We start from the raw sequence: 26,079 nt of genomic DNA, 5'->3' as shown, positions 1-26,079 counted from the left end.
GGAATATAGCAATAATAATGTCAGTTTAATATGCAGTGCAATAGGATTTGAAGCAATAGCCTACCTGCGTGTGGTCAACTATTTCAGCACCTTTTCACACAGACAAGCATGGCAACTGGTCTTGATAAATCAATTAGATGTTATTTTCACTGAATCTCTATTTGGGTATTGGTTAGACTACAATTAGGGTGTGGACATGTTATTATTTTACTCTTAGTACTGTAGCCTACTCCCGACCGGTCAGGTTGAACAGCACCAGGTTTCATTTTTCTTGTAATAGAAACACCATAATATTTATCAAGTTAATTAAGCTAAATTTCTTAAAATCAATCTCATATACTATGTTCTTACAAAAAAGGTTTTAAATTCTCTTGTACAGCCAATATTAAAGACTGTCAAAAGCTTCTCAAAGATTCCCTCTGGTGGTCAAACTATCACTAACTAGCATTAATGGAAACAATGGCTGACACTTAAATAACTTGCCATATAATTCTGCGGCAGCCCGCAAGGTGTGCTGCAGTATGGCACAACTTTTACAGGAGGAACCATTGTACAGAGCACAAACATAGGTACAAGGTGAGCATTTAATAATTGAAATGTTTTCATTTACAAGTATTAACCTTGGCCGAATCGATGTAGGTACATAGGTAAGTGCATAGACAATGTCATCCCCACAGTGACTATACGAACGTATCCAAACCAAAAACAATGGATTACAGGCAGTATCCACGCTGGGCTAAAGGCTAGAGCTACCGCTTACAAGAAACGGGACACGGACGCTTACAAGAAAGCCTGCTATGACCTCCAACGACACATCAAACACGCAAAAGGAATATTTAGGAGGAAGGTGGAAACCTATTACACCAGCTCCGACGCTAAAATTTATTCAAATGTTATTTGTCACATGCGCCGAATACAACCGTGAAATGCTTACTTACAAGCCCTTAACCAACAATGCAATTTTGAAACAATGCAATTTTAAAACCTCTACAGGATCAGTGTCCCCCCTGCGGGACGGTTGAGCTGACATGCGCTAATGTGATTAGCATGACGTTGTAAGTAACAAGAAGACATGTCTTATATGGACAGAAAGCTTAAATTCTTGTTACTAACTGCACTGTCCAACTTACAGTAGCTATTACAGTGGAAAAATACCATTGTTTGAGGAGAGTGCACAACAACAAAAAACTTTGATACATTCACCTCTGAAAGTAAATAATATACTTATATTCAGTAATCTTGCTCTGATTTGTCATCCTGAGGGTCCCAGAGATAAAACGTAGCATAGTGTTGTTTGATAAAATACATTTTTATATTCAAATGTAGGACCTTGGATCTACCGTTTGAACCTCTGCTGTGTCTGGCCCCACACCCCCATCTAGATGTATGAAGGTTAGTGTCTTTTCTGTAGGGAAGCTAATTAAACATAATTTATTACATTCCTGGGATTGTGTAAACTTACATTTTGTATTACCATATCATTTTTGTATGTTCTCTATAATTGAAAATGTATCAATTTACCAATTTGGCACATTTGGGCAGACTTAATACAACATTTTGAACTGTAATGCAATGGTTCATTGGATCAGTCTAAAACTTTGCACATATACTACTCCCCATCTAGTTTCCAAAATCAAAATGGCACCTAGAGTCCTAAGTCATACTCTTTTTGAAAACTCATGTTTTTTTGTGTTATCTTTTACCAGATCTAATGTGTTATATTCTACTACATTAATTTTGCATTTCTACAAACTGTTTCCTTTAAAATGGTATCAAGAATATGCATATTGCTTCAGGTCCTGAGGTACAGACAGTTAGATTTGGGTATGTCATTTTAGGTGAAAATTGAAAAAAAGGGTCCGATTCTTTTAGGAAAAGACTTACTAAATAAACAAATGTAAAAAAATGTAGGTAACAAAATAACAATAAAGAGGCTATATACAGAGGGTACCGGCACCGAGTCAATGTGCAGGAGTAAAGGTTAGTCGAGGTAATTGAGGTAATGTGTACATGTAGGTAAGGGTAAAGTGACTATGCATAGATAATAAACAGTGAGTAGCAGCAGTGTAAAAAAGGGGGGTGTTAATAGAAATAGCCCGGGTAGCCAATTGATTAGCTGTTCAGCAGCCTTATAGCTTGGGGGTAGAAACTGTTAAGAAGCCTTTTTGACCTACACTTAGCCCTCCGGTACCGCTTGCTGTGCAGTAGCAGAGAGAGCAGTTTATGACTAGGGTGGCTGGAGTCTAGGCAATTTTTAGGGCCTTTGACACTGCCTGATATAGAGGTCCTGGATGGCAGGAAGCTTGGCCCCAGTGATGTACTGGGCTGTACGCACTACTCCCTGTAGCACCTTGGCCGAGCAGTTGGGTCAAGTGCCATTGTTGATTGTTTTATAAAATTATTTGAGGTGAGGAGGAGGATTGTTTAAGATACTATTTCAGGAGAACAGAATATGAGTTGGCCTACTGTATGTTATCTGGCTATGCGCCATGCCATAGGCTTGTTCATTTATCAGACAAGATACGCTTATACAGTACATTCGGGAAAAGTATTCAGACCCCCTTCACTTTTTCATCTCAAGGATGATCAATGGATACAGGATGCACCGGAGCTCAATTTCGAGTCTCATAGCAAAGGGTCTGAATAGTTAGGTAAATAAGGTATTTCTGTTTTTTATAATACATTTGAAAAAACGATTTACAGCACTTTGAGATATCAGCTGATGTACGAAGGGCTATATAAATAAATTTGATTTGATTTGATATGAAGTGGCTACCTTGAGCATAAAAGTGATCATTTGAAACATGTCCTATATGCTAGATTTAGAATTATTTGGCAACTTTAGTTGTGAATGAAATCAAAACATATATGGGCTGCATGATGCGACTGTAGGCTATTAATGATTTGAAAAGGTCACAAAAAAAGCTTGCACTATGTTCCTTGCCTCAGGCTGCAAACACTGTTCTCTTATCAAGTGATAATATTTTCACCCATCAGACTATTCTCAATTTAATATTGTCTTTATTGATACTGTATGTAGAAATGGGCAGGACATTCATATGCATTCGAATAGCGAATGGAGACCGCTTTCCTGCCAGATAGTTTTTCCATGCTAGGTAGGCTACTCATGTTATTTCACTACATGTATCAACCACTGCTTGAGGAGCATGTAGCCTCTCGCCATGCGACAGGTGATATTCCTCCCAAACTCTGTATGTCATGGGCTCTCCAACCCTGTTCCTGCAGCTACCGTGTGCTGAATTTGGGAAACCAAGTGAAATCTGTTCGGGAACATTGATAGTAACATGTTTTCACAAGGAAACATATACAATTCAACTGTTGACAGCCCCTCTCTCTGCATGCTTGAGAAAGGAATGAAGGAGAGAGAGATGGAAACACATGGTGTTCAGATATTCTGTAGCTAAAGGTAATGTGTCATCCTGTATGAGAAAAAAAAACTATTATTCAAAATCAAATACAAATTCACTATAAATGTAGGCTAACGCTTTAAGCAAGTTGGGTACTACCAATGCATGTCCAGAGGGCATTAGAGGAGATTACAATGACGGTCATGTCACGCCCTGGTCAAAGTATTTTGTGTTCATCTTTATGTATTTGGTCAGGCCAGGGTGTGGCATGGAGTTTTTGTATTGTGGTGTGTTTTGTCTTGGGGTTTTGGTGTGTATATATTTGGGATTGTAGCTAGTGGGGTTTTCTAGCAAAGTCTATGGCTGTCTGGAGTGATTCTCAATCAGAGGCAGGTGCTTATCGTTGTCTCTGATTGGGAACCATATTTAGGCAGCCATATTCTTTGAGTTTGTTGTGGGTGATTGTCCTATCTGTTCTCTATGTTAGTTTTACACAAGTATAGGCTGTTTCGGTTTTCGTTACGTTCTTTGTTTTGTTTTGTTTGTTTCGTTTTGTTCATTAAATATGGATCGCAATCTACACGCTGCAGTTTGGTCCGACTCTCCTTCACCACACCTAGAAAGCCGTAACAGGTCATGTGTGGCTCAGTTGGTAAAGCATGGTGCTTTTTTTGTATAGTGGTAATAAGGTCACTGCAACAACCCTAGGTGAGTCTAAGGCTTAAGAGGGTGTGAACGATGCTAAATGGGCATAAACAAAGAGCAGCACTGTAGCTGTTCAATGTGAAAGGTTATCTTTATTATATAACAATAGGCAATTTAATACTGTTAATGGTTTGCCTAGTGGGGGAAGTTGGTGAGAATGTTCAGAGAATCCATTTAGGCAATTTGGTGAGTATTCCTTAACAAAATATATGTTTCCCAAGGATTCATGTAGAGCAAAATATTTGAATGCCTTTTTCTCCAAAATGGGATTACAAAATGTATACATTTTTAAAGCAGCATTACTTCCCCAACTTCAAATTTTGGAACATAAGACTGAAGAGAGATGGGGACGGTCACATGGTGTTTAAGGAAACTCTGAGTATTCTATGCTACACTGGAATGATGCCACTACTATGGATGCTGCTAGGAACTGAATTGTGCTGTAACATAATGAATAAGCAGCAACATGCGCAAAGACATCATTAAGCGTTGATGACAATTTCATGTGTGAATGATATGTATTTAATCTGGGTCTGTATTTGGGCTCCTGAGTGGCGCAGCGGTCTAAGACAGTGCTAGAGGCGTCACTACAGACCCTGGTTCAATCCCGGGCTGTATCACAACTGGCCGTGATCGAGAGTCCCATAGTGCGGCGCACATTGGCCCAGCGTCGTCCGGGTTAGGGGAGGGTTTGGCCGGGGTAGGCCGTCATTGTAAAATAAGATTTTGTTCTTAACTGACTTGCCTAGTTAAATAAAGGTAAAAAATAAAATAGGAATCATACATATAGTATCATTGATGTACAGGGCGGACCGGAGATGCTTCATAAACATGGCTCCAGGTCCTATGAACCTAACTATATAAAAAAACATTGTCAATTCCAAAGAATACTCGGAATTTGAATTATCTCATTCAAATCAAAGATTAAAAGTTCGACTAGATGACTGTCTCATCTCATGTAGAAAACTTCCGAGTATGGTGATACTATGTGTGTGTGTGTGTGTCTTGCCTGTAAGTCCTGCTGCTGCTTGGACAGCATCTTCTGTAAGATGTCCACCTTCTGGCTGTGTACAGTGTTATTCTCCTCCTTAGGGACCAACCAAAGTAAAGAAAAACATAAATTATAAGACTGTTTGCTTCCGGACAGGACAGCGACAAGTGCAGCAGAGGGAGAGTGACAGATTTATGAAAAAATTGAGGAAACTAGTGAGAGAAGCGTGAGAATACAGATCCAGTTAAAGTGAAAGAGGTAGAGGGGGGGGGGGGGGGGGGGGGGTGTAAGCTGAAGTGAGAAAGAGGACAGGGGGATGAGGATGGGTGAAGAAGGTAACTGTGGAGGCTGAGAGAGAGAGAGAGACAGAGAGAAAGAACAAAAGAGACACATCTGAAATGGCACCCTACTCTATATAGTGAAAAGGATGCCATTTCAGTTGCAGCCACAGAGCAAAGGTGGCCGTCAGTCGTACCCAGAGGGACAGCGGGGAGATGATGTGGTCCTGGGGACTGGTGGAGGTGGAGCAGCGCTCCTCTGTTCCCCCCACTGTTCCCGGAGAGTGGGGTGAGGAGAGGGACGACGACAGGACCCCTGGGTCTCCACCCTCGCCTTCTGACAGGGGGACTTGGGCCAGTCCCGGGGGCCTCCCCAGCACTGTGAGGGCCACATAGGAGCCCGCTGACACAGAGAGACGAGAGTTTGGTTACATTTTAAGCAGGTCAAAATGCACTAAAGGCTACTACTTGTTAGCTTTAAGAAAGTGTCTCTTGAAGAGCCTGTGATTTTTCTATGTCTATGAACAATTAGATATAAAACGGCAACATTGACTTACATTTGATTAACTTTACGACTTCTACATGGTTTGAATGTGTTACTAAGCTCCCGTTAACCTGCAACAAAAACAGAACATCTGCTATATGTCACAACATCAATCAAAATGAAACACTTTCTATGGGAGGACTATGCATTCTGTCCCAGATTAGAAACCCCATATTAGTTAATGGGTACATTCAACAGGAGCAGGCGTACATAACTCTTTCCATGCCAAGAAACACCTTATTTCTTTCTAAATGTTCATTCATTTTAAATTGACATTTTAGTCATTTAGCAGACACTCTTATCCAGAGCGACTTATAGGAGCAATTAGGGTTAAGTGCTTTGCTCAAGATAACATCAACAGATGTTTCCCCTAGTTGGCTCAGAGATTCGAACCACCTATCTTTCGGTAAAATGGCCCAACCTGCAGCACTACCTGCCCATTCAAGTGTAAACATCCATACATCCATGCATGACTAAGTGAAGATTTTACTTAAAGGGAAGCTGTACCTAAAGACTTCCATTCATTGCAGAAATGCTAATTAACAATGTCTCACAAAACTAACTTTTTAAAACTGAACACAGAGACATAAAATTGTATCAATGAGTTAATCTGACTCTGGGTAAGTAGAAAAATGGCTTGATTGCCAAAGTCTCACACTATCTCATTAGTAGAAAGTTGGGATTCCCCCACACAGACTAACAATTTATTTTCTGCACTGACACTACACACAGCATGAAGGCATCCTGCCCTTTCCAATGACATTGGAATACATTGCCATGTTATGGTGTAGCTCCTCATCAACCCAGCAGGGGGCAGAGTGGGAAAGTATGCAGGGGGCCTAATCCATGACCCACAACCTACCTTTAGTACCCTGCAGGGTTCTCTTGTCTGAGGCGGGATGAAGTTTCCCCAACACACTGATCTTGGGTCAGTTTAGCATTTTCCCTACTATGGTTAAGTTTAGGGGATACTGATCTAGGATCAGTTTCTCGGACAATAATACAATTGCGAAATTGCGTCAGATGCTTAATTAAGTCCTGGGGGGAGACATGTTAGAAAATGTACTAGCGAAGTCTCCACCCCTCTACACAAAAACTCTCAGCAAGTCTCGGGCAAGTCTATGGGCCAAATAGAACCTACGAAATTGTGATTTGTCCAAAATGATCAGACACGAAAAATCAGTGTACCCGAACAAAGTTCCTCGTTAGTCATCCCATCCCACAGTCTATTGACAGACGCTACTACATGCATCTGTCAATGAAAGATTAGGCTAAGGGTAATGTCTAGGAAGAGCGTAATGAGCCCCAGAGAGGGAATGAGCCTCACCTTGATGATCCTATCACCCGTCTGGACTCCCGCTCGCATGGCAGAGCCATCTGCAGAAGAAAACAGGACAGGACACGTAATGGGAATGAGAATTATAAAAGGTTAGCGATATTACTGTATCCAACTGTATAATGACACATTCAGAGATAAATCCAATACATTGTATTGTTGCCTTGGATATCAAGACTATATGACATAGAATATATATTAATATTCTGCTCCCAATCAAACATGTTGATCTAACGTCAAAGGTTTTACACCCCCAAGATATGCACTTACATTTTCTTAAAACATTATATATATTATACATACATTTTTATATGGGTGGCCCTAGTGGGAATCGAACCAGCTACCCTAGGGTTGCAAGCACCATGCTTTACCAATTAAAGGAATACTTCGAGATTATTGGCAATAAGGGCCGTTATCTACTTCCCCAGAGTCAGATGAACTTGTGGATACCATTTATGTCTCTGTGTCCAGAATGAAGTAAGTTAAAGGTAGTTTCTCAAGGGCCAATGCTAACTAGCATTAGCGCAATAGGTATCATCATCATTTCCTTGACTACAGCACAGGAAGGTGTAGATTAGAATAGGATGGAAAAGGCCTTACCCTCTTTGACCAGCTGCACAAATACAGGGTTGTCTCCGCTCACCGTCAGCCCAAAGCCGTTCTCATCTTTCTGAATGATCACACAACGCTGGACAAGCCCTACACAGACAGACAGAAGAGAAAGATATGGTGGGTTACTCACCATCACCACACAACACACGGGTTGGCACAGTGAGAGGAAACAAGGGTGGCGATGTGGGACACGGTGTGCGTGACGGGGCATAATACGAACTGTGGGTGTCAAACTGTTTTCCTATACATAGGGCAATGTGTCTGCTTGGTGGCGGAGGTACTCTTTCAATAGCTCAGCTCTGTATTTATGGCTAGTAGTTTTTATAAAATGTTGACGAGGCCTGAGGAAAATGGCTTTTGAAGCTTCTATTGAGTGGCAGAAATGAATGATTGATACCGGTTTTCAAATACTTAATACACCCCAGTTATTATAGCACTCCACTCTCCTTCAAAAGCCTTTAACACATTTTGAAAACTGCTTATTGTTGTTAAAGGAATAGTTCATATTAGATATTAGATATTTTTCCCTGAACTTGAAAGCAGTCTATGCACAAGGACAGAATAGCACAAATGTGTGGATTGCAGTCACTCGTTGTCCATAGACTGCTTTAAGGTAAGGAAACAAATATCAAAACAAATTTGCTGAACTATCCCTTTAATATCAGTATGATGCCAAGATAGGCTGTTATGAATAATGGCATAACACATGACCCTCTAAGAACCCAGTTTGACACTCATATGAGGACACGTTGTTTGGCGAACATTGGTATAAGTGACAACAACACCCCCTGTCATGTTTGCTTGAACACAGATTTAGAGTTGTTTGAGTTGCAAATAGAGACACACACAAGATCACACCAGTTCACAGGCAGGTCAGTTTCACTAACAGGTCAAACACAATGGTTCAGCCAAACCAATATCGTCATTATATACAGGGAGTGCATATTGTAAAAGTCAAATGAGAAAGCAGATTAAACTAGTAATCCAGGTTGCAGGAGGCACAGCAAGACATGTTGCAATGTCAAATAATGGCTAATGTTGCAACCCAACAACTTATTACTCAATGTATTGCTTTGGTTTTGTTAAACTAGCCACTGACACTGACTGACACTGTACATATTTTTTTCTGCATAGAAAAGTGTTGGGTGGACTGCCTAAGTTAGTTTCTTTTTCAGGGAAAAAAATTGGATGGAAAATAGATTTCAGTGTAAATGTCATGCAGAAAATATAATGGACATATATATATTTTTTAAATAATATAATATTTGAGAACTAACAATCAAAACCCAGACAGACAGTCAGGGAGAATCTAAAATTTACTAAATGATGTATTCAGGAGTATTTTTGTCATGACATGGGGCCCCCACTGACTTTGTTATAATGTTTGAGGCACTCAGATTGCATAAGAACATGGTATAAGTCATGGCAAAAAGCGTAGAATTGCAGGAAATGTGCTTTAAAAGTGAAAATGTTCTCTCAGTCCCATGGAAAAATGTGTATGATTGCACGAAATTTGTTTTAAAACCGCAACATTTTATCTCCGCAGCCAAGAGGAGAACATCAAAAAATGTGGTGGGTGACCATGCCAAAGCCCCCCATTTGAACCAGAAAACCCCCTGCTATAATAGCATTTTCTAGCCAAGAACCAAAGTAAATTCATGTCCCCCAGTTAGCATGTTTTAAATGTCATGCCCAAATCACATCAAATTTATTGGGCTACACAATCCCTTTTAGATATGAGCTGGACATGAAATTGAAAGCGTCCTAACTGGGGGACATTGACATACATTGGTTTTTGGTTACAAAATTATAACATTAATGGTTGGTGGCAGTACCTAGCTTAATGACAGCAAAGCATGTAAATAAATAGGTAATTCGGCTGAACTGCCCCTTTTAACATTTTAGAGTCAAATGTATATTCAGGCCTAAATAGGAGTCTTCATACATTGACTTAAACAGGTGTATTTTTACCCCCCTCAAACCCTGCTGGTAGCGTTCCTTCCTCAACCCAAACATCTTCCTTCACGCTACTCTGGCCATGTAACACTAAAACATCCAAACACTGTGGGAAAGTTCACTGCCAGGGCAATAAAAGGCAAGGCTGAGTTGAATCTAAATCAAATAAACGGAGAACAAAGGAGGTGTAAGACTCATGTTAGGGTGTGAGTGAATGACTGGGGGACACATGGCAGAAGGACTGGGGACTTCACCACAGAAAAACAGTCACCACACACTAACAGGGTATATCTCAATAGGGGGAGGGCAAAATGTCCACTTCTACTTGCATCACTTAGTTTGCACTGAATTTAACAGATTGGATAAGTGATAGGTGAAATATGAAAAAAAAGCCTAGTCCTGGTGAATCTGGCTTTCACCTGTCCACTGGCCAGTTACCACATGCCAGATGAAGGAAATGACAGGAAAAGGAAAGGAGGTCATTTAAAAGACTATTGAGACACAGCCGTTTAGACCATCTTACCACAGGACTCGGAGGGGATTCCCTCGGCTACTACACAGCCAGTCTGCTGCACAGGCACGTCTAGTACAACACGTCAGACAGTACACATGGTAAAGTAACACAACCAGGACACACAGAGGGGAAAAAAACACCAAAAGCCAAGAAAATCAAAAAGGAAACATTGGGAGGTGAAAATAAACAATGACAGAAAAAAAGAGTGAAAGTCTTCTTCCCCAGTGTGACTATGCACCTTACAGTCTGAATTTTGTTGCAAATAGTAATTGTTTTTGATAACGCACCCTTGAAAAAAAAAAAAGCTGAAATGGTAACTGAGGGTACGAATGTTAAAAAAGATGAGCAATATTCAAATGAATAATGATTCAGAGGAAGGCCTAAAATGGCGCTTATACAAAGAAAACGAAGGCATAAAGATAAACGTTTCTCAATTGTTTTTCTACCCGTTTTTTCCTCCTTGCGGAACAGCTTACATTAAAACTAGCGCTGTATAACTGACCAGATTAGAGTCTCAGGGACCGTTCAGCAACATACCATGGACCGGAGGTTGAGAAACACTGATATATACTGTATATTGTTAGGCTTAAATGGCATGTTTCCATTATTCCCTAGACCTACAAGTAACATTCACAATACACTAACAACCTTCTGTGGTACCAGACCATACAGAACATCCTATGAGGGTATTTTTACATCAATAGCGAATCAAAGCATAATTACAATTCAGACCTGGAACCTTAGTGTAGTGGACACCATACCACTTCTCTGTTTATTCCAATTTCTCAGTGAGAAGAACAGTGTTCAAAGTGACAACGCCCAGTACTGAGGATACATTTACACTACAAACAGCTTTGACTAGGAAACATGCTGTCACCAGGGCATTGAATAGTCACTCCAAGAAAGTCTTTCACATAGTCTAGCAAGAGAGGGATTTTGGTGCTGCGTTTGTCTGTAGAGCAGACTACCTCATCACATGACTAGGGCTCAAAGTGCACTTTCAACCTCGAACTCCAGCAGCCGTGACTGTGTGTGTCTTTCATCCTCAGACTCCAGCAGCAGTGACGTGTGTACGAGTGTGCATGTATTACTGTGACTGTGTGCGCGTGCGTGTGTGTGAGAGAATGTGTGTGTTTCATTTTGCTGCTGCTGGCATTTCCCCAGCCTAACAGAAGATAAGCATCAGCCTGGTGCTGCGTGTTTATCTGTCTGTCAGCTGGGGAGCCACGGCGCTCCCATTTCACCCCCCAGCCCAGACCAAACATTAGCTCCTAGTCTCCAGAGTGGAGCTTTAATACCAGGGTCATATTCATTAACAGTCTTGGACCCTAGGCAACACAAACCCTAGGCAAATGGTACATTGTGGGAGGCAATAAGAATCTTGTTTTTTGTTGCGAAACATTTTCAGTTAAAAAACGGTTTGCGACAGAAAACATCAAATGTACCTTTCTTATTGGACAAGGTAGTCCAACCCCGCTTCGGTTTGTTTTCTTCAGTTTGGTGTCTAGTGAATAGACATAGGTATTACACTGGTGCTACAGCAGCCACCTAGGCTACAGCATGTCACCGCATCACTTTCTCATGTTGAGACACTGCATAATTAACATTCCATTATCTAATGTGAGATAGTGAGAGAATTGGCGTGCTACCTACCGCAGGATCAATGACAATTTTACAGACCGAAAGGGGACGATAACAAATTATTGGATTCAGCATGCATTGATGTCAATGGGAGACTAAAAGCCTTAGTCAAATACAGGGACTCCGATAATATACAGGAACGATACATTTTAGTTTGAAACGATTCGGTGCAATTCGATTTAATTAGAGGAACAAATCAATGCGATTCGGTTTGATGCGATACGATTCAATGCACTAACATCTGTTGCATAAACACATTCATTTTCTATTCTGTTGCTGATGGAGCTCATGAGCTGGGCCTCTCTGACCTGGATCTGTCTGAGCTGACGTGTGTGTTTGTGTGTGTAAATGATATACACCCTCCTTATATTGAGTTGCACGCCCATTTGTCCTCAGAACAGCCTCAACTCATCGGGGCATGGACTCTACAAGGTGTCGAAAGCGTTCCACAGGGATGCTGGCCCGTGCTGACTCCAATGCTTCCCACAGTTGTGTAAAGTAGGCTGGATCACCTTTGGGTGGTGGACCATTCCTGATACACACGGGAAAATGTTGAAAAACCCAGCAGTTCTTGACATGCCTGGCACCTACTACCATACCCCGTTCAAAGGCACACAAATATTGTCTTGCCCATTAACCCTCTGAATGGCTTTAAAATCCTTCTTTACCCTGTCTCATCCCCTTAATCTACACTGATTGAAGTGGATTTAACAGGTGACATCAATAAGGGATCAGAGCTTTCACCTGGTCCTTAGCTCTGAAGCTTGTCAGATGTGGCAGGGTTTTCAGACTATCATGGACTACAAAGGGAAACCCAGCTATGAGTTGCCCAGTAACGCAAACCTCCCAGACGAGCTGAATGCCTTCTATGCTCGCTTCGAGGCAAACAACTGTGATCGCTCTCTCCGTGGCTGATGTGATTCTCAGAGCATGCACACACCCTCTGGCAAATATCTACACAGACATTTTCAACATCTCCTTGTCCCAGTCTGTAATCTCCCAACATGTTTCAAGCAGACCACATGTGCCAAGAACCTGCCTAAATGACTATTGTCCCGTAGCACTCACATCTGCAACCATGAAATGCTTTGAAAGGCTGGTCATGACTCACATCAACACCATCATCCCGACATCCTGGACCCACTCCAATTTGCATACCACACCAACAAATCCACAGACGACGCAATCTCTATTGCACTCCACACTGCTGTCTCCCACCTGAACAAGAGGAATATCTATGCGAGAATGCTGTTCATTGACTACAGCTCAGCGTTTAACACCATAGTCCCCTCCAAGCTCATCACCAAGCTCAGGACCCTGGGACTGAACACCTCCCTCTGCAACTTGATCCTGGACCTTCTGAAGGCCGGCCCCAGGTGGTGACGGTTGGTAGCAATACATCTGCCAATACATTTAGTCTACTCCTGTACTCCCTGTTCACCCACGACCATGTGGACACGCAGCACCATCAAGTTTTCTGATGTCACTATGGTGGTAGGTGATGAGACCGCCTAGAGGGATGAAGTGAGAGGCCTGGCAGTGTGGTGACAGGACAACAACCTCTCCCTCAACTTCAGCAAGACAAAGGAGTTGATCGTGGACTACAGAAAGCGGAGGGGCGAGCATGCGCCCACATCGACGGTGCTGTAGTGGAGAAGGTCGAGAGCTTATTATTATTGTATTTTAACAGCTTTTTCTCACCAAGTTCGTGATATCCAATACAGTATCACTGCAACTCCCATACGGACTAGGAAAAGGTTGAAGGTCGAGAGCCATGCATCCTCCGTAACACAACTCTGCCATGCCGCACTGCTTATTGACACACTGTTCGCTTAACCCGGAAGCCAGCCGCACCGATGTCAGAGGGGAAACACTGTCCAACTGGTGACCGTTTCAACATGCATGCGCCCAGCCTACCATAGGAGTTGCTAGAGCGCGAAGGGACAAGGACATCCCGGCCGGACAAACCATTCCCCTAACCCGGACGACGCTGGGCCAAATTGTGCACCGCCTCATGGGTCTCCCGGTCGTGGCCGGCTGCGACACAGCCCGGGATCGAACTGGGATCTGTAGTGACGCCTCTAGCACTGCGATGCAGTGCCTTAGACCACACCGCCACTCGGGAGGCCCAGATCCTCATAAAGTTACAGCGGCACCATTGAGAGCATCTTGACTGGCTGCATCACCACTTGGTATGGGTTCTGCACCGCCCTCGATTGCAAGGCGCTACAGAGGGTGTTGCAGACAGCCCAGTATATATCACTGGGGCTGAACTCCCTACCATCCAGAAACTGCATGCAGTGTCAGAGGAAGGCCTGGAATATTGGCACACTTACCAGTAGGGTCAAACTCCTGCAGAGGTGGGACTGTGTTTTTGTCACTCTTGGGTTTCTTGTCTGGGGGGTGGTCCTTGCTGAGAATGCTAAGGGTCCTGGGTACACAAAAACACAGATGGCATGGTGATGGCACAGACAGACACATACACAAACACAGGAAGAACAGACTCGACACATCGGTCTAGACACATGACAGCTATCATCCAGAAAGTGAGGTCAATACAGGTACTTTAAAGCTTGGACCGAGAGATTGAAAACAGCTTCTATCTCAAGGCCATCAGACAGTTAAATAGCCATCACTAGCCGACCACCACCCAGTACCCTGTCCTGAACTTAGTCACTGTCACTAGCCGGCTACCAATCGGTTACTCATCCCTGCACCTTACAAACGACTGCTCTATGTACATAGACATGGAACACTGGTCACTTCAATAATGGAACACTGGTCACTAATGTTTACGTACTATACTCCAGACTCCGACATTGCGCGCCATAATATTTCTAAATTTCTTAATTCCATTCGAAACACATTAAGTGTAATCTTAATATGCTGAACAGAGTGTAAGGCGGTATGGGGTCCTAAAGCCTAATCACATCGGGATTAATCCACTCAAACACAGGGCTGCATCTAATAAGGTTTAATTACGGACACATACCAGGTGTCCCAACTCTTGGGCGCATATGATTTATTTTGTGGTAAGACTTTCTAGTTATACGCAGATATTCATCTGGATGTCACGATTGCAGTCCTTCGTGATGGACAATGTGGACAAAGATTAACGAAACAACTTACCTGGCTGCTTTTTTGGGAACCCTGCAAAAACAAAGTTGAGAAAGGATTAAAAACTATAATACTACTCTTTGTCATTGGTGAAGTCCTGTTCTAATTCTATATTGTGATGCCTATTCAGATTTTCTAGACAGGATCATTTTCGCCAACTGTATGAAGACTCCTTGGGCCTGTAGAATTTTGACATTCGTGAGGTACAGAAATGTTAAGTCAAGCAACAACTGATTAAGCCTGTACCTGGACTAAAACATGTTCATTAGAGAATTTATTAAAAGTGTTTTCTTAATTCGCTACCACATGTGACTATATTCTACAACTTTTTATTGCCATTGCATGCTATGTCAAGAATGTTACACAATGAACATACACTACCAGTCAAGTTTTGGAACACCTAGTCATTCAAGGGTTTTTCTTTATTTTTTTACTATTTTCTAGATCGTTGAATAATAACAGTGAAGACATCAAAACTGTAAAATAACACTTACGGAATCATGTAGTAACCAAAAAAGTGTTAAACAAATCTAAATAAATGTTATATTTGAGATTCTTCAAATAGCCACCCTTTGCCTTGATGACAGCTTTGCACACGCTTGGCATTCTCTCAACCAGCTTCATGAGGTAATCACCTGGAATGCATTTCAATTAATAGGTGTGCCTTCTTAGAAGTTCATTTGTGGAATTTCTTTCCTTCTTAATGCGTTTGATCCAATCAGTTGTGTTGTGACAAGGTAGGGTTGGTATACATAAGATAGCCCTATTTGGTAAAAGACCAAGTCCATATTATGGCAAGAACAGCTCAAATAAGCCAAGAGAAACAACATTCCATCATTACTTTAAGACATGACAATATGGAACATTTCAAGAACTTTTAAAGTTTCTTCAAGTACAGTCACAAAAACCATCAATTGCTATGACAAAACTGTCTCTCAGGAGGACCGCCACAGGAATGGAAGACCCAGAGTTAAGTTCATTAGATTTACCAGCCTCAGAAATTGCAGCACAAATAAATGCTTCACAGAGTTCAAGTAACAAACACATCTCAACATCAACTGTTCAGAGAAGACTGTGTGAATCAGGCCTTCATGGTCGAATTGCTGCAAAGAAACCACTACTAAAGTACACCAATAAGAAGAGACTTGCTTGGGCCCAAAATCACGAGCAACAGATATTAGACCGGTGGAAATCAGTTCTTTGGTCCAAATTGGAGATTTATGGTTCTAACCGCCGTGTCTTTGTGAGACACGGTGTTGGTGAACAGATGATCTCCGCATGTGTGGTTCCCCTGTAAAGCATGGAGAAGGTGTTGTGGTGTGGGGGTGATTTGCTGGTGACGCGAACTGTGATTTATTTAGAATTCAAGGCACACTTAATTATCATGGCTACCACAGCATTCGGCAGCGATACGCCATCACATTTGGTTTGTGCTTAGTGGGACTATCATTTGTTTTTCAAAAAGGACAAAGTCCCAACACACCACCAGGCTGTGTAAGAGGTATTTGACCAAGGAGAGTGATTGAGTGCTGCATCAGATGACCTGGCCTCCACAATCCCCCAACCAAATTGAGATGGTTTGGGATGAGTCGGACCGCAGAGTGAAGGAAAAGCAGCCAACAAGTGCTCAGAATATGTGGGAACTCCTTTAAGACGGTTGAAAAAGCATTCCAGGTGAAGCTGGTTGAGAGAATGCCAAGAGTGTGCAAAGCTGTCATCAAGGCAAAGGGTGGCTATTTGAAGAATGTGAAATATAAAATATAGTTGTTTAAGACTTTTTGGTTACTACATGTGTGTTATTTCATAGTTTTGATGTCTCCACGATTATTCAACAATGTAGAAAATAGTAAAAAGGAAAGAAAAACCCTTGAGTAGGTCTTCTAAAACTTTTGACCCGTAGTGCACATTTTCGTAGTGTACATATACAGTAAATGTACAGTTCCGGGGAAACCAGGGCCTGTATTCATAAAGCACCTTAAGAGTAGAACTGCTGATCCAGTATTAGGTCCCCCATGTACAGCCTAGATCAGCCCTCCTACTCTGATGCACTTTATGAATACAAGCCCTTGTCTCCCTGGTCATCTGCATGTTTCTGTATACTTAGGTTTATGTTTCTGGTAGTGATATCCTCAGTGAGCCACAGCCAGCTTCTAAACCCCCCCCCCCCCCCCCCCACCTCTAAACCGACTTTGCCAAGTTGCCGCTGGTACTGCCCATAAGATGCTGCTAACCAGTAGAGTACACTATCATAGGAACATCTGTCATCCTCTGCTTACACAACACATGATCACAATCACCACCATAACTTAGGGGGACCAGAAATGACTTAAGACCAGACCCACTAATTAATTTCATAATCAAACGGGCGGTGGTGTGACGATGCCAACATAAGCCCCATGTCCTCAGGCACCTTCTGGCTCCCAGTTGTTCCACTGGCTGGCATATCAAACACGTAGATCCTTACCCTACCCTGATCCCTAAGTCTGACAGATAGAAGGATGGGAGGGATCTTCATATAAATAGCACAGGCCCCCCTCTCTCCCTCTCTCTACCCCTCCACATCCTTCCGCGGGTGGTTTTTGTTTTTGTTGCTGTTCCTTCTCTCAGACAATGGGGCCTGAACTTTGAACAATGGCGTTCACGTCAAAGCTAACTTACTACACTGCAGCATTGTGGGACAGATTCCCGGAAACAGAGGGGGCTCCTGGCAGGGCTTCTGGCAGGGCTCCCATTTCCTGTCCTGAATGTGGGCGGGTGGGGGATGAGAGGGGAGGAGAAGAGGAGGGGGAAAAGGGTAGTGGGTATCTTTAAGAGAAGGCAAGAGGGGTAGGATTTGGAAAATCCTGTGCTAGTACCCAGACTACAGAGCTCGTACTTGAAGGTCTCTTTTGACAGAAAGAAATCACTCAGTCTAACCATGGACGAGATCCATAATATAACATTTACCGAATACACTGTGATACAACACTCTACCGCTACTGCCTTGAATTTGAGAACACCTCTTTATATTTTAAAAGTTACTTAATTCGACCAAATAGCGCCGTTTATAAAAGGAAATTAACATCATTCAATAGAAAATCTGACATCAAGCCAGTCATATTGAACCCCTGACAAATAGAGAGACATGGGATTCACTACTATACTGTCTGAGAACAGGATGAGCTCTTAAACTGGTTCTCCTCTGATGTGCCCTGAGGAGATTAGGACGGGATAGGGGATAGACTGTATGGGTGAGGAAAGACATCATGCACACTGGGTGGTGGCTAAGCAGCTAGCTGAGAAGGGGATTAAGCTGATATTTAGACCCTTAAATGCAGACTCATTCAAAATGGAGAAAGAGAGGCCTAATTGATACGTTGAAAGCCTGAGGGGAACAATGAACTTGTTATCGTGTTCAAGCTAACAAGGCTGATCAATGGAAAACAAAGATCCAAGAGCAGGGAAATCGATTGCTAGCCTTTAACTATTATCCGTTAGCTTTAGCAGAAGGTTAGGTCCCACTGCAAGTAGCTTTTAATTTATTTAGTCTTGTTATAAAATCAATTCTTTAAGGTAGGAACCATGAGTTTTTACTTACCTAAGTAACAACACAGTGTGGTCAAAGACTAAATAACTTAGTGAGAAAGGGAAAGGGCATTCTGTACCTAGTCAGTGGCAAAACAGAATGCATTCAATTGAAAAATATCCACCGCATTTAACCCAACCCCTCAATCACAGAGGTGCGGGGGACTGCCCTAATCAATGTCCACGTCATCGGCGCCCGGGGAGCAGTTGTTGCGAGGGTGAACTGCCAAACTATCAGTACAGCGTCAGTGTCAGCATTGATGGAGACAAACCGGGTAAATTCAATATGGATTTACCTCACTATATCACTATTGGATTAGCTGACGTTCCCTTGGCCGGTGAAACGGCCTCTCCCTCTGAAGGCCTCGCCATGACTCTTCTTTGACTTTGGTAGCTAACTCAGCCATCAATCGGTAAGTCTCCACTCCCTCTACTTTATATCTGTTGTTCTAGACTAGTTTATATTGTTTTGTTCTAGACTAGTTGTTCTCTGGCTTAATACTAAGCTATGTCGACCATGGTGGTTTACATTATAGAGAATAAGCTGGTTTACCGCGTCCTCCATATTACGTCACAACCCGCAAATGTTTTTTCCGCCATGACTTTGTCATTTTTCGGAATTCTGATCAGTTTAATGGAAAAAAAGGAAAGTGAGATGTCACTTTGCACTTTGATGCGTATTCTAATACAAATCCATGTTACATGTGGTTAAGTTTATGCTACCGAGCCTTTAAATTGAATAATCTTTATCAATATTCCATTTATGTTCTAGTTTAACAATAAAAGGCCAAGTTAACACCATCTAGAAAGAGACCACTCAGATATTGACAAGTATGTAGCGAAATAATTGAATGATCCTTCAATTTATTACAGTAAATACTACCCAAAAGCAAAATAAAAATGGGTAAATGAGCAAATATATAGCCTTGGCCGTGCAGCAATGGCTGCCTAAAGAACATTTTAAATGGCAAGCAAAAATCATTACTCATGAGACACTGCATGTAAACAGTTCTGTGATTGTCACATCCCATTGCCTCTCTCGTGAAATTACTTGTCTATTTTTCCTATGACGTCAAAGACACTTATTACTACGACATGGAATATTTCAAATTGGAACTTGATCATAGGAACAACAATGCAAAAAAAGTGTGACAGCTAATGCTATGAAGGAATCATCTTGGCTTCACATCCTCTTTGATGTTACTGACCGACCCCAGTTTTGCACAAGTGAACAAGGTAGAGGGGGAAAAATGAAAACAGCACAAGAGTTCTACAGAGGGATGCACTCGAGGGTGTCCATTTTGTGCCAGTCCCATACGTAGAGGATTGAACACCATTCCTGTATGCCTCGAACATGACTACCTCACTCTTCATTGCAGTTCATCGCTAAAACTGTTACAACAACAAATGGTGTGCCGGAAAGTGCTCTCACTCAGTGGTGCCTGCTAAGCTAAATTAAGCTTCTTGGAAAGTGTGAGTAAGGTAACAGGTTTGCCCAGGATACCTGGCACGGGGACACTGTTGTTTAAGATTTCTAAGACTATCAGGTCTATGGAAGAGGTTCAAAACAACACAGAGAAGAGTGGGAAAGTGAGAAAGGGAAGCAGCACTGCAGCGGCAGGACTTGAAACAGTAGGTCTTTGGGATATGACCTGATCCCTTTCGATGTAGACAAGCTAAAGGGCCAGAGAGGCTTAGGGGTCATTCCACTTCAAAAAGCACAAGAATGAGGACTTCAACACCCACCATCTCAAATTGTTCTGAACTTGTTTCTTTAGTTAGAAATAGATAAGATCAGCATTTCAGCAACATTATTTTGATGAAATATAATTTGAACCAAATTGGCCATTTTTATTTATAGGATTCATATAACATTAAATAAATATAGTACCTAACATTAGATTTGGACAAAACTTCATCCTAACAATGAGTAAGACATGAGGAATACAATTTTTAAAAAGTAAATAGCCACCCACGGACCCCACACCAAGCAAAACCCAACGGCTAGTATACAGTATAATTTCTCTATGTTTGACAAGTAGTATGAAGCTGCGGCATGGAGTATTATTTATTAATTCTATGTATTGTATTCTCTGTGAAGTTTTTTTTTTTCACTGTTCAGAGAAATTAGCCATTGAAGTCTCCCTCATTATCTCATGTTGAATTCTGTATTTTGCTCTCCTGTTTCGTACCTTTTTTACAGGGCTGTAAACCCTTTATTTTGTAGTTTGCAAGTAAAAGGCAATGAACATTGAAAAGCATGTGGATAATCCTTGTTAAGTTACCACAGGTAAAATGGTAAATGTCACTAATCACATAAGAGATATTTCCTAATAATTTTATACAAATAAATACATAATTATATTATTTTATTAGGTTTGTCAGAACATTTTAGTCACTTTCCCATTTCTCCATCAAATTTTTGGGCTTCATATGAGAATTGTACCATAGGGATAGCCCTCTCAGAGAGCTGCCACTTGTTGGACTATTCAAGGAGAACTGGGTTGAAGCATTAGGTTGCTAAGAAAATGACAAACTAAATTGCTTTCACGGAGGACTGATATGTGAGAATAACCACACAATTTATTTTCATCATGAGCAAAAGCTATTGGTTTTCTACCTAAAGTTGCAAGGAAAATGTTGTGATACATTTGATAAACACAAGAGACCTGAAAAATGGACAAAAGGCCAGTAGAAGGAAAAGGGCATCTAGTGGGCGAAACCTGGTAATTTCACTTAACCCCCTAATAGTGCTGAGCGATTAGTGCTTTTTGAAGTGGGTTCGGTTTCAGTTAGGTTTTAGATAATCAGTTTTTGATTTTAGTTTTGATTTTAAACAATAAATGTATTATGTGGGTTGAATGCTTTAACAATACAACAATTCATGGTATTGACTGCCCATTACTATCACTTATTAGGGCTCTAACAACTTATTCACATTACTTTAAATATTTTGGTTGTGCATATTAGATATTTGTTTTTAGTATGATGATGACTTTGTAAGTTAATTAATACAAACTCAATAAAGCATCCTATATTCACATTACTTTAATAACATATTTCAGTTGTCGTGTATATTTAAAAATATATCTTTTATTACTTATTTCATTCCAAATCACCATCTCTGCTCAGGCAATAGCAGCCAGCCAGCCATAAAAAGAGTCATCCTATTCAGGCTTGTAGCCTAGCTGGTTAGCTGCCTGCTGTCTGACAGAATCACTATTTCAGTAGTTATACAAAGTAGTGTAACAACCCTGGGTTTATAAGCGCGGAAACCGTCCCTGCCGCACGAGCATGCTTTTGCCGCACAGTCGATAGCGCGCCTGACCTCGGGCTCAAAGGTCGAGGGTTCGAGGCCTGCTCCCTGCCTGTTTCATTACATTGGTGTCAGAAGTGCTCCTTTACTAACCCCTAGAGTTGATTGACTCACCCGGACGGACATCACACGGTGACGCTTTTTGACATTTGAATGGCTCCCTGTGTGTTTATGCTAGAGACGTACCGTTTTGTGCAGTGGCAGTAGCTCAATCCCCTCTTTCCACTGATTTAAAACTTGCCCCAATTCCATAACATGGGGCTTGTGAAAGCTGTGTTTTTCTACAAGAAAATGATCAGGAAATAGTCTGTAAAACCCAAACTTTTTCAGCTAAACTAATGAGTCACCACTATCAAAAGATAACTCCCATGAACTGTTTTACTCTATGACAAGTTTTACGGCAGTCGTCTGATCTCCGTTGTGGATGTCCTAATTTCGAAGGTGTCTTCTCACAAAGCCAACTGTCCAGACTAAACCGTTTGAACTACAAACCAATATCGAAAGGGCAGACTCTGACAAACATGAAGGTGTCGGTTGTTTTTGCTCTATGACTCACGGCTTCTGGGGAGTCATCTGAAGGTAACCCAGTACCAGGCTGTACAAATGGCACAACGTGCATGTGGGGTAAAAAGTGGCATGAATAAAGTGACCAAACATGGGTTTTCTTAACTCTCTCAGATATAGAACAAACACTTCAAAACCTTATTTCTTGTGATGTATTATGATCTGTTTTGCCATGTACAAATGTGTTATTCAATGGTGTTTCTATCGACTATAGCAGTAACCGCCAAATTAAATGTTTAATCAAATCATTTTTTCTGATATTTTTTTATACTTACAAGGGTCCTAAAATTCTAAATCAAATGGCAAAATGATCCATTTTATGACCATCTTAAAACAATTATATACAGTTGGGCAAAAAAGTATTTAGTCAGCCACCAATTTTGCAAGTTCTCCCACTTAAAAAGATGAAAGAGGCCTGTAATTTTCATCATAGGTACACTTCAACTATGACAGACAAAATGAGAAAAAAAATCCAGAAAATCACATTGTAGGATTGTGTGTGTGTGTGAATGTGCGTGTGTTTGTGAGTATGAGGTGTGTGTGTGTGATTGCTTGCGTTTGTGTTTTGTGTGAGTGAGTGTGCATCGCCTGGTAGACGGCTAGTGATGCTTGTTTTGATTTGACCTGGGCTTGTGAGACAAGACAACTTGTCTAGAACACACTGCCTCCTCCAATGAACACACCAGAACACAGAACAGTCTGAAAAACACCAGAGAGAATTTGGAGAGAGAGAGATATCGGTCTATGTTCAGAGAAGAGTTAACTCTAGGCAAAGACCTGAAGGAGCAAAATGTCATAATCAGATTAGTATGACTGTGACCGTCATTTATCAACGTCAGCCCGACTGCTCATATCAATAAACTCTTCTTTCTACGTAACTCCAGTACCTACTACCTAGACAGACACGTCCTCACTATCAATTGCTGCCAGCTTATTAACAACTTTTAGAATGGACTGGGAGTTGTGTAGCACTCAGGTGCAGGTGGCACTTGAGCTACTGGAGAAGCACTATATAAATCCAATTTGTTATTATTATATTCAAATTTGAATGCATCGTTGTAGCACAGGAAGTCTGCGACTGAAACACGGGCCGATTCAACTCAAGGCTGTCAATAGTATTAATGAATTGCTATAAAGTCTGTAAAGATTGTATATTGTACATTGCCACATCACGAATAAAGAAACTATAGGGATACGATTGGTAAAAGACTCACTACCACGCCATTGGTGGTACTTACTTGTTGATTAATCCCTTAATTTGACATTTGAAGAATCAAATAGGCCTTCAACAACAATGGAAGAGTACTGTGAAGTCATTTCTTAAATGGGGATCATACTCTTATTCAAAACAAAGGTGTTTATATTGTGTTGCATGCACAGTAATGCTAATTGTATCTAGGGAAATTCAAGTCATTTTCCTTGAAAGGCCCTATACTCAGTCTAACTCAACATAGGTCAGAAGAGACCATGCACAACACACACCTCTGCCCCTCTTCCTCCTCTCTCTCGCCTGCCTCATTCTCCATGGCCTGAAGGGAGGAAGGAGGCACTCCCATATTTTTCTGCCCCAATAAGCCTGATCAGAGAGTGTACATCCTGAAACGGCTTGGAGAAGTACATTTCTTCATGCTACACTGTCTGTTCATGTTTTATTAGTGTGGCCAAGGATGGGTGGGGAGGAGGTGCAGAGAGAGAGAGAGCGATAAATCCACTAGAAGAACAGCCAGCCAGCTCCCAAGAGAGACGAGCAAGCACCTCCATATCTACCATGTTAGATCCCTTTAGGCAGGCAGTGAAGGCAAGGCCGAGCCTGGTCTTCTTTACACATAGCTAGGCTACAGACTACCCTATAGTGACACAGAGACCAACACAAGAGGTGTGAGGGTGAAATTCTTGAGGATAACACATTTCTGTAGTCCTGGGAGGTTGAAACTGTGCTTTTATTAATGAATGAATGTATTATTGGTCTTACCGTTTAAGGCAGGTCATAAGCTTGGGGGAGAACAAACTTTGGAGACTTGGCAATGAATAATGCATTGATCCATTAGAAACACTGACGTCACATGAGAACTGGAACCTTTGTGGGATAAACTAGAGGGGGATGGACATTTACAAGCATAAAATGTGTTCCCCCATTACAAAGCAAAGCGCTTTGAGCACTTGGAAAAAGCTTTATTATTAAAAAATATATATATTAATGTGTGACAATTTTGTGTTTAAAGCGTGAAATAACTCATTTAGTTTTTGAAGTACCACATAAATCCAATCATCACTATCCATTATTCTAATACCATTGGTGAGATATGGAAGGTGATCCTAGGCGAAGCTAGGTCTTTGGGTAATCTGGCAACATTAATACTAAATGGTCACGGTTTCCCAGTGAAACGTACAGTGGAATGTACAGTTGGGGTAGAAAGTCCATGGAAAATAGTTCAAGTGAGTTCAAGAGAAGCTCCAGGCAGAGAGAGGCATAGTGATGCCATGCAGTTCCGAGGCTCCTGACGGCAGTGAACTCTTCAAAGCATTGCAGACCGAACACTCTTCTGGTCAAAGTATATAATCAAGAGAGAGAAAGTGAGAGTAATACAGAGAGAGAGAAAGGGGGAAGAAAGCGGGGAGATAAAAGAGAGAAAGCGGGAGAAAAAAAGAGAAAAGGAGAGAGATTAAGACCTAGAGAGAGGGGCCAAGCCACATGGGGGAAACCTTGTTTTATCAAGAAAGGGGGGAAAGAGGGGACGGAGGGACGAGATAGTGGGAGAGGCTAGAGGGAAATAGAGGGTAGAGATAGTGATATACCTTATGCATCCCAAATGGTACCATGTTCCCTATATAGTGCACTACTATTGTCCAGAGCCCTATCAAAAGTAGTGCACTATAAAGGAAATAAGGTGCAATTTGGGATGCAGACAGAGAGAGTGAGAAGATCTAGTAGTGACAGTGTTTGTAGCACTTAAGCTGTCATGTCTGATCCAGCTGTGCAGAGACAAATCAACACCACTATCTCCCTCTCTCCATTTGTTAATGTATAGCCATGTGGTAAAGGGAGCTTGTGTATTAAATTATCAATATGGATAGTGAGACTAAGGGGCTATCTGTGCAAGCCAATTCTGTGTATCAATGCAAGTAACTAGCAGTTAATAGGTTGTGGGTCTTCATATCCAAATAATCTCAAGTAAGACAATTGAGTTAGACAAATTTTTTGAGTTGAGCATGAAGCGTAAAAATGGTAATATAGGTACCATCGACTTGCACTGGATTTGTGAAACAAAACCAAAGCATGGGTTGCTGTCGTACCTTGTCCATAGACTGCTTACAGGGTAAGGAAACCAACATGTCATTTTGTAATTTAGGTTAACTATCCTTTTAAAATGGCGCCGGAAGAAATGGCAGCAGTTGTGCTATTATGTGGGTTTTTTCGTGTTATTTGTAACTTATTTTGTACATAATGTTTCTGCAACCGTATCTTACGGCAAAAAAAGAGCGTCTGGATATCAGGACAGCGATCACTCACTTCGGGTAGACAAAGATTTTTCTACAACAAGGACGACGCACAAGACATTGCCCATACACCCC

The 26,079-nt window shown here is 41.6% G+C and overlaps 1 protein-coding gene across 4 annotated transcripts in view; it reads right to left on the bottom strand.

Moving 5' to 3' along the window:
* The window catches only part of LOC109892921 (rho guanine nucleotide exchange factor 12-like), a 133,822-nt gene that overhangs the window by 56,023 nt on the left and 51,720 nt on the right, over nucleotides 1–26,079 (bottom strand). For 3 of the 4 annotated variants that reach the window (XM_031826816.1, XM_031826815.1, XM_020485806.2), the window contains exons 2-8: nucleotides 15,075–15,095; nucleotides 14,282–14,376; nucleotides 7,823–7,921; nucleotides 7,214–7,263; nucleotides 5,900–5,957; nucleotides 5,540–5,745; nucleotides 5,083–5,160 (exon numbers count right to left, since the gene is read on the bottom strand). In XM_031826816.1, coding sequence (XP_031682676.1) covers nucleotides 5,083–5,160; nucleotides 5,540–5,745; nucleotides 5,900–5,957; nucleotides 7,214–7,252 — 381 coding nt within the window. In that variant the 5' untranslated portion in view covers nucleotides 7,253–7,263; nucleotides 7,823–7,921; nucleotides 14,282–14,376; nucleotides 15,075–15,095. The remainder of the gene's footprint in view (nucleotides 1–5,082; nucleotides 5,161–5,539; nucleotides 5,746–5,899; nucleotides 5,958–7,213; nucleotides 7,264–7,822; nucleotides 7,922–14,281; nucleotides 14,377–15,074; nucleotides 15,096–26,079) is intronic. The other variant, XM_031826814.1, reaches the window with a different exon arrangement.

This window comes from Oncorhynchus kisutch, linkage group LG6, assembly GCF_002021735.2.
Source record: "Oncorhynchus kisutch isolate 150728-3 linkage group LG6, Okis_V2, whole genome shotgun sequence".
Taxonomy (NCBI): Eukaryota; Metazoa; Chordata; class Actinopteri; order Salmoniformes; family Salmonidae; genus Oncorhynchus; species Oncorhynchus kisutch.
Note: the sequence above shows the minus strand (reverse complement) of the source record. Positions and strands in the feature narration are given on the sequence as shown.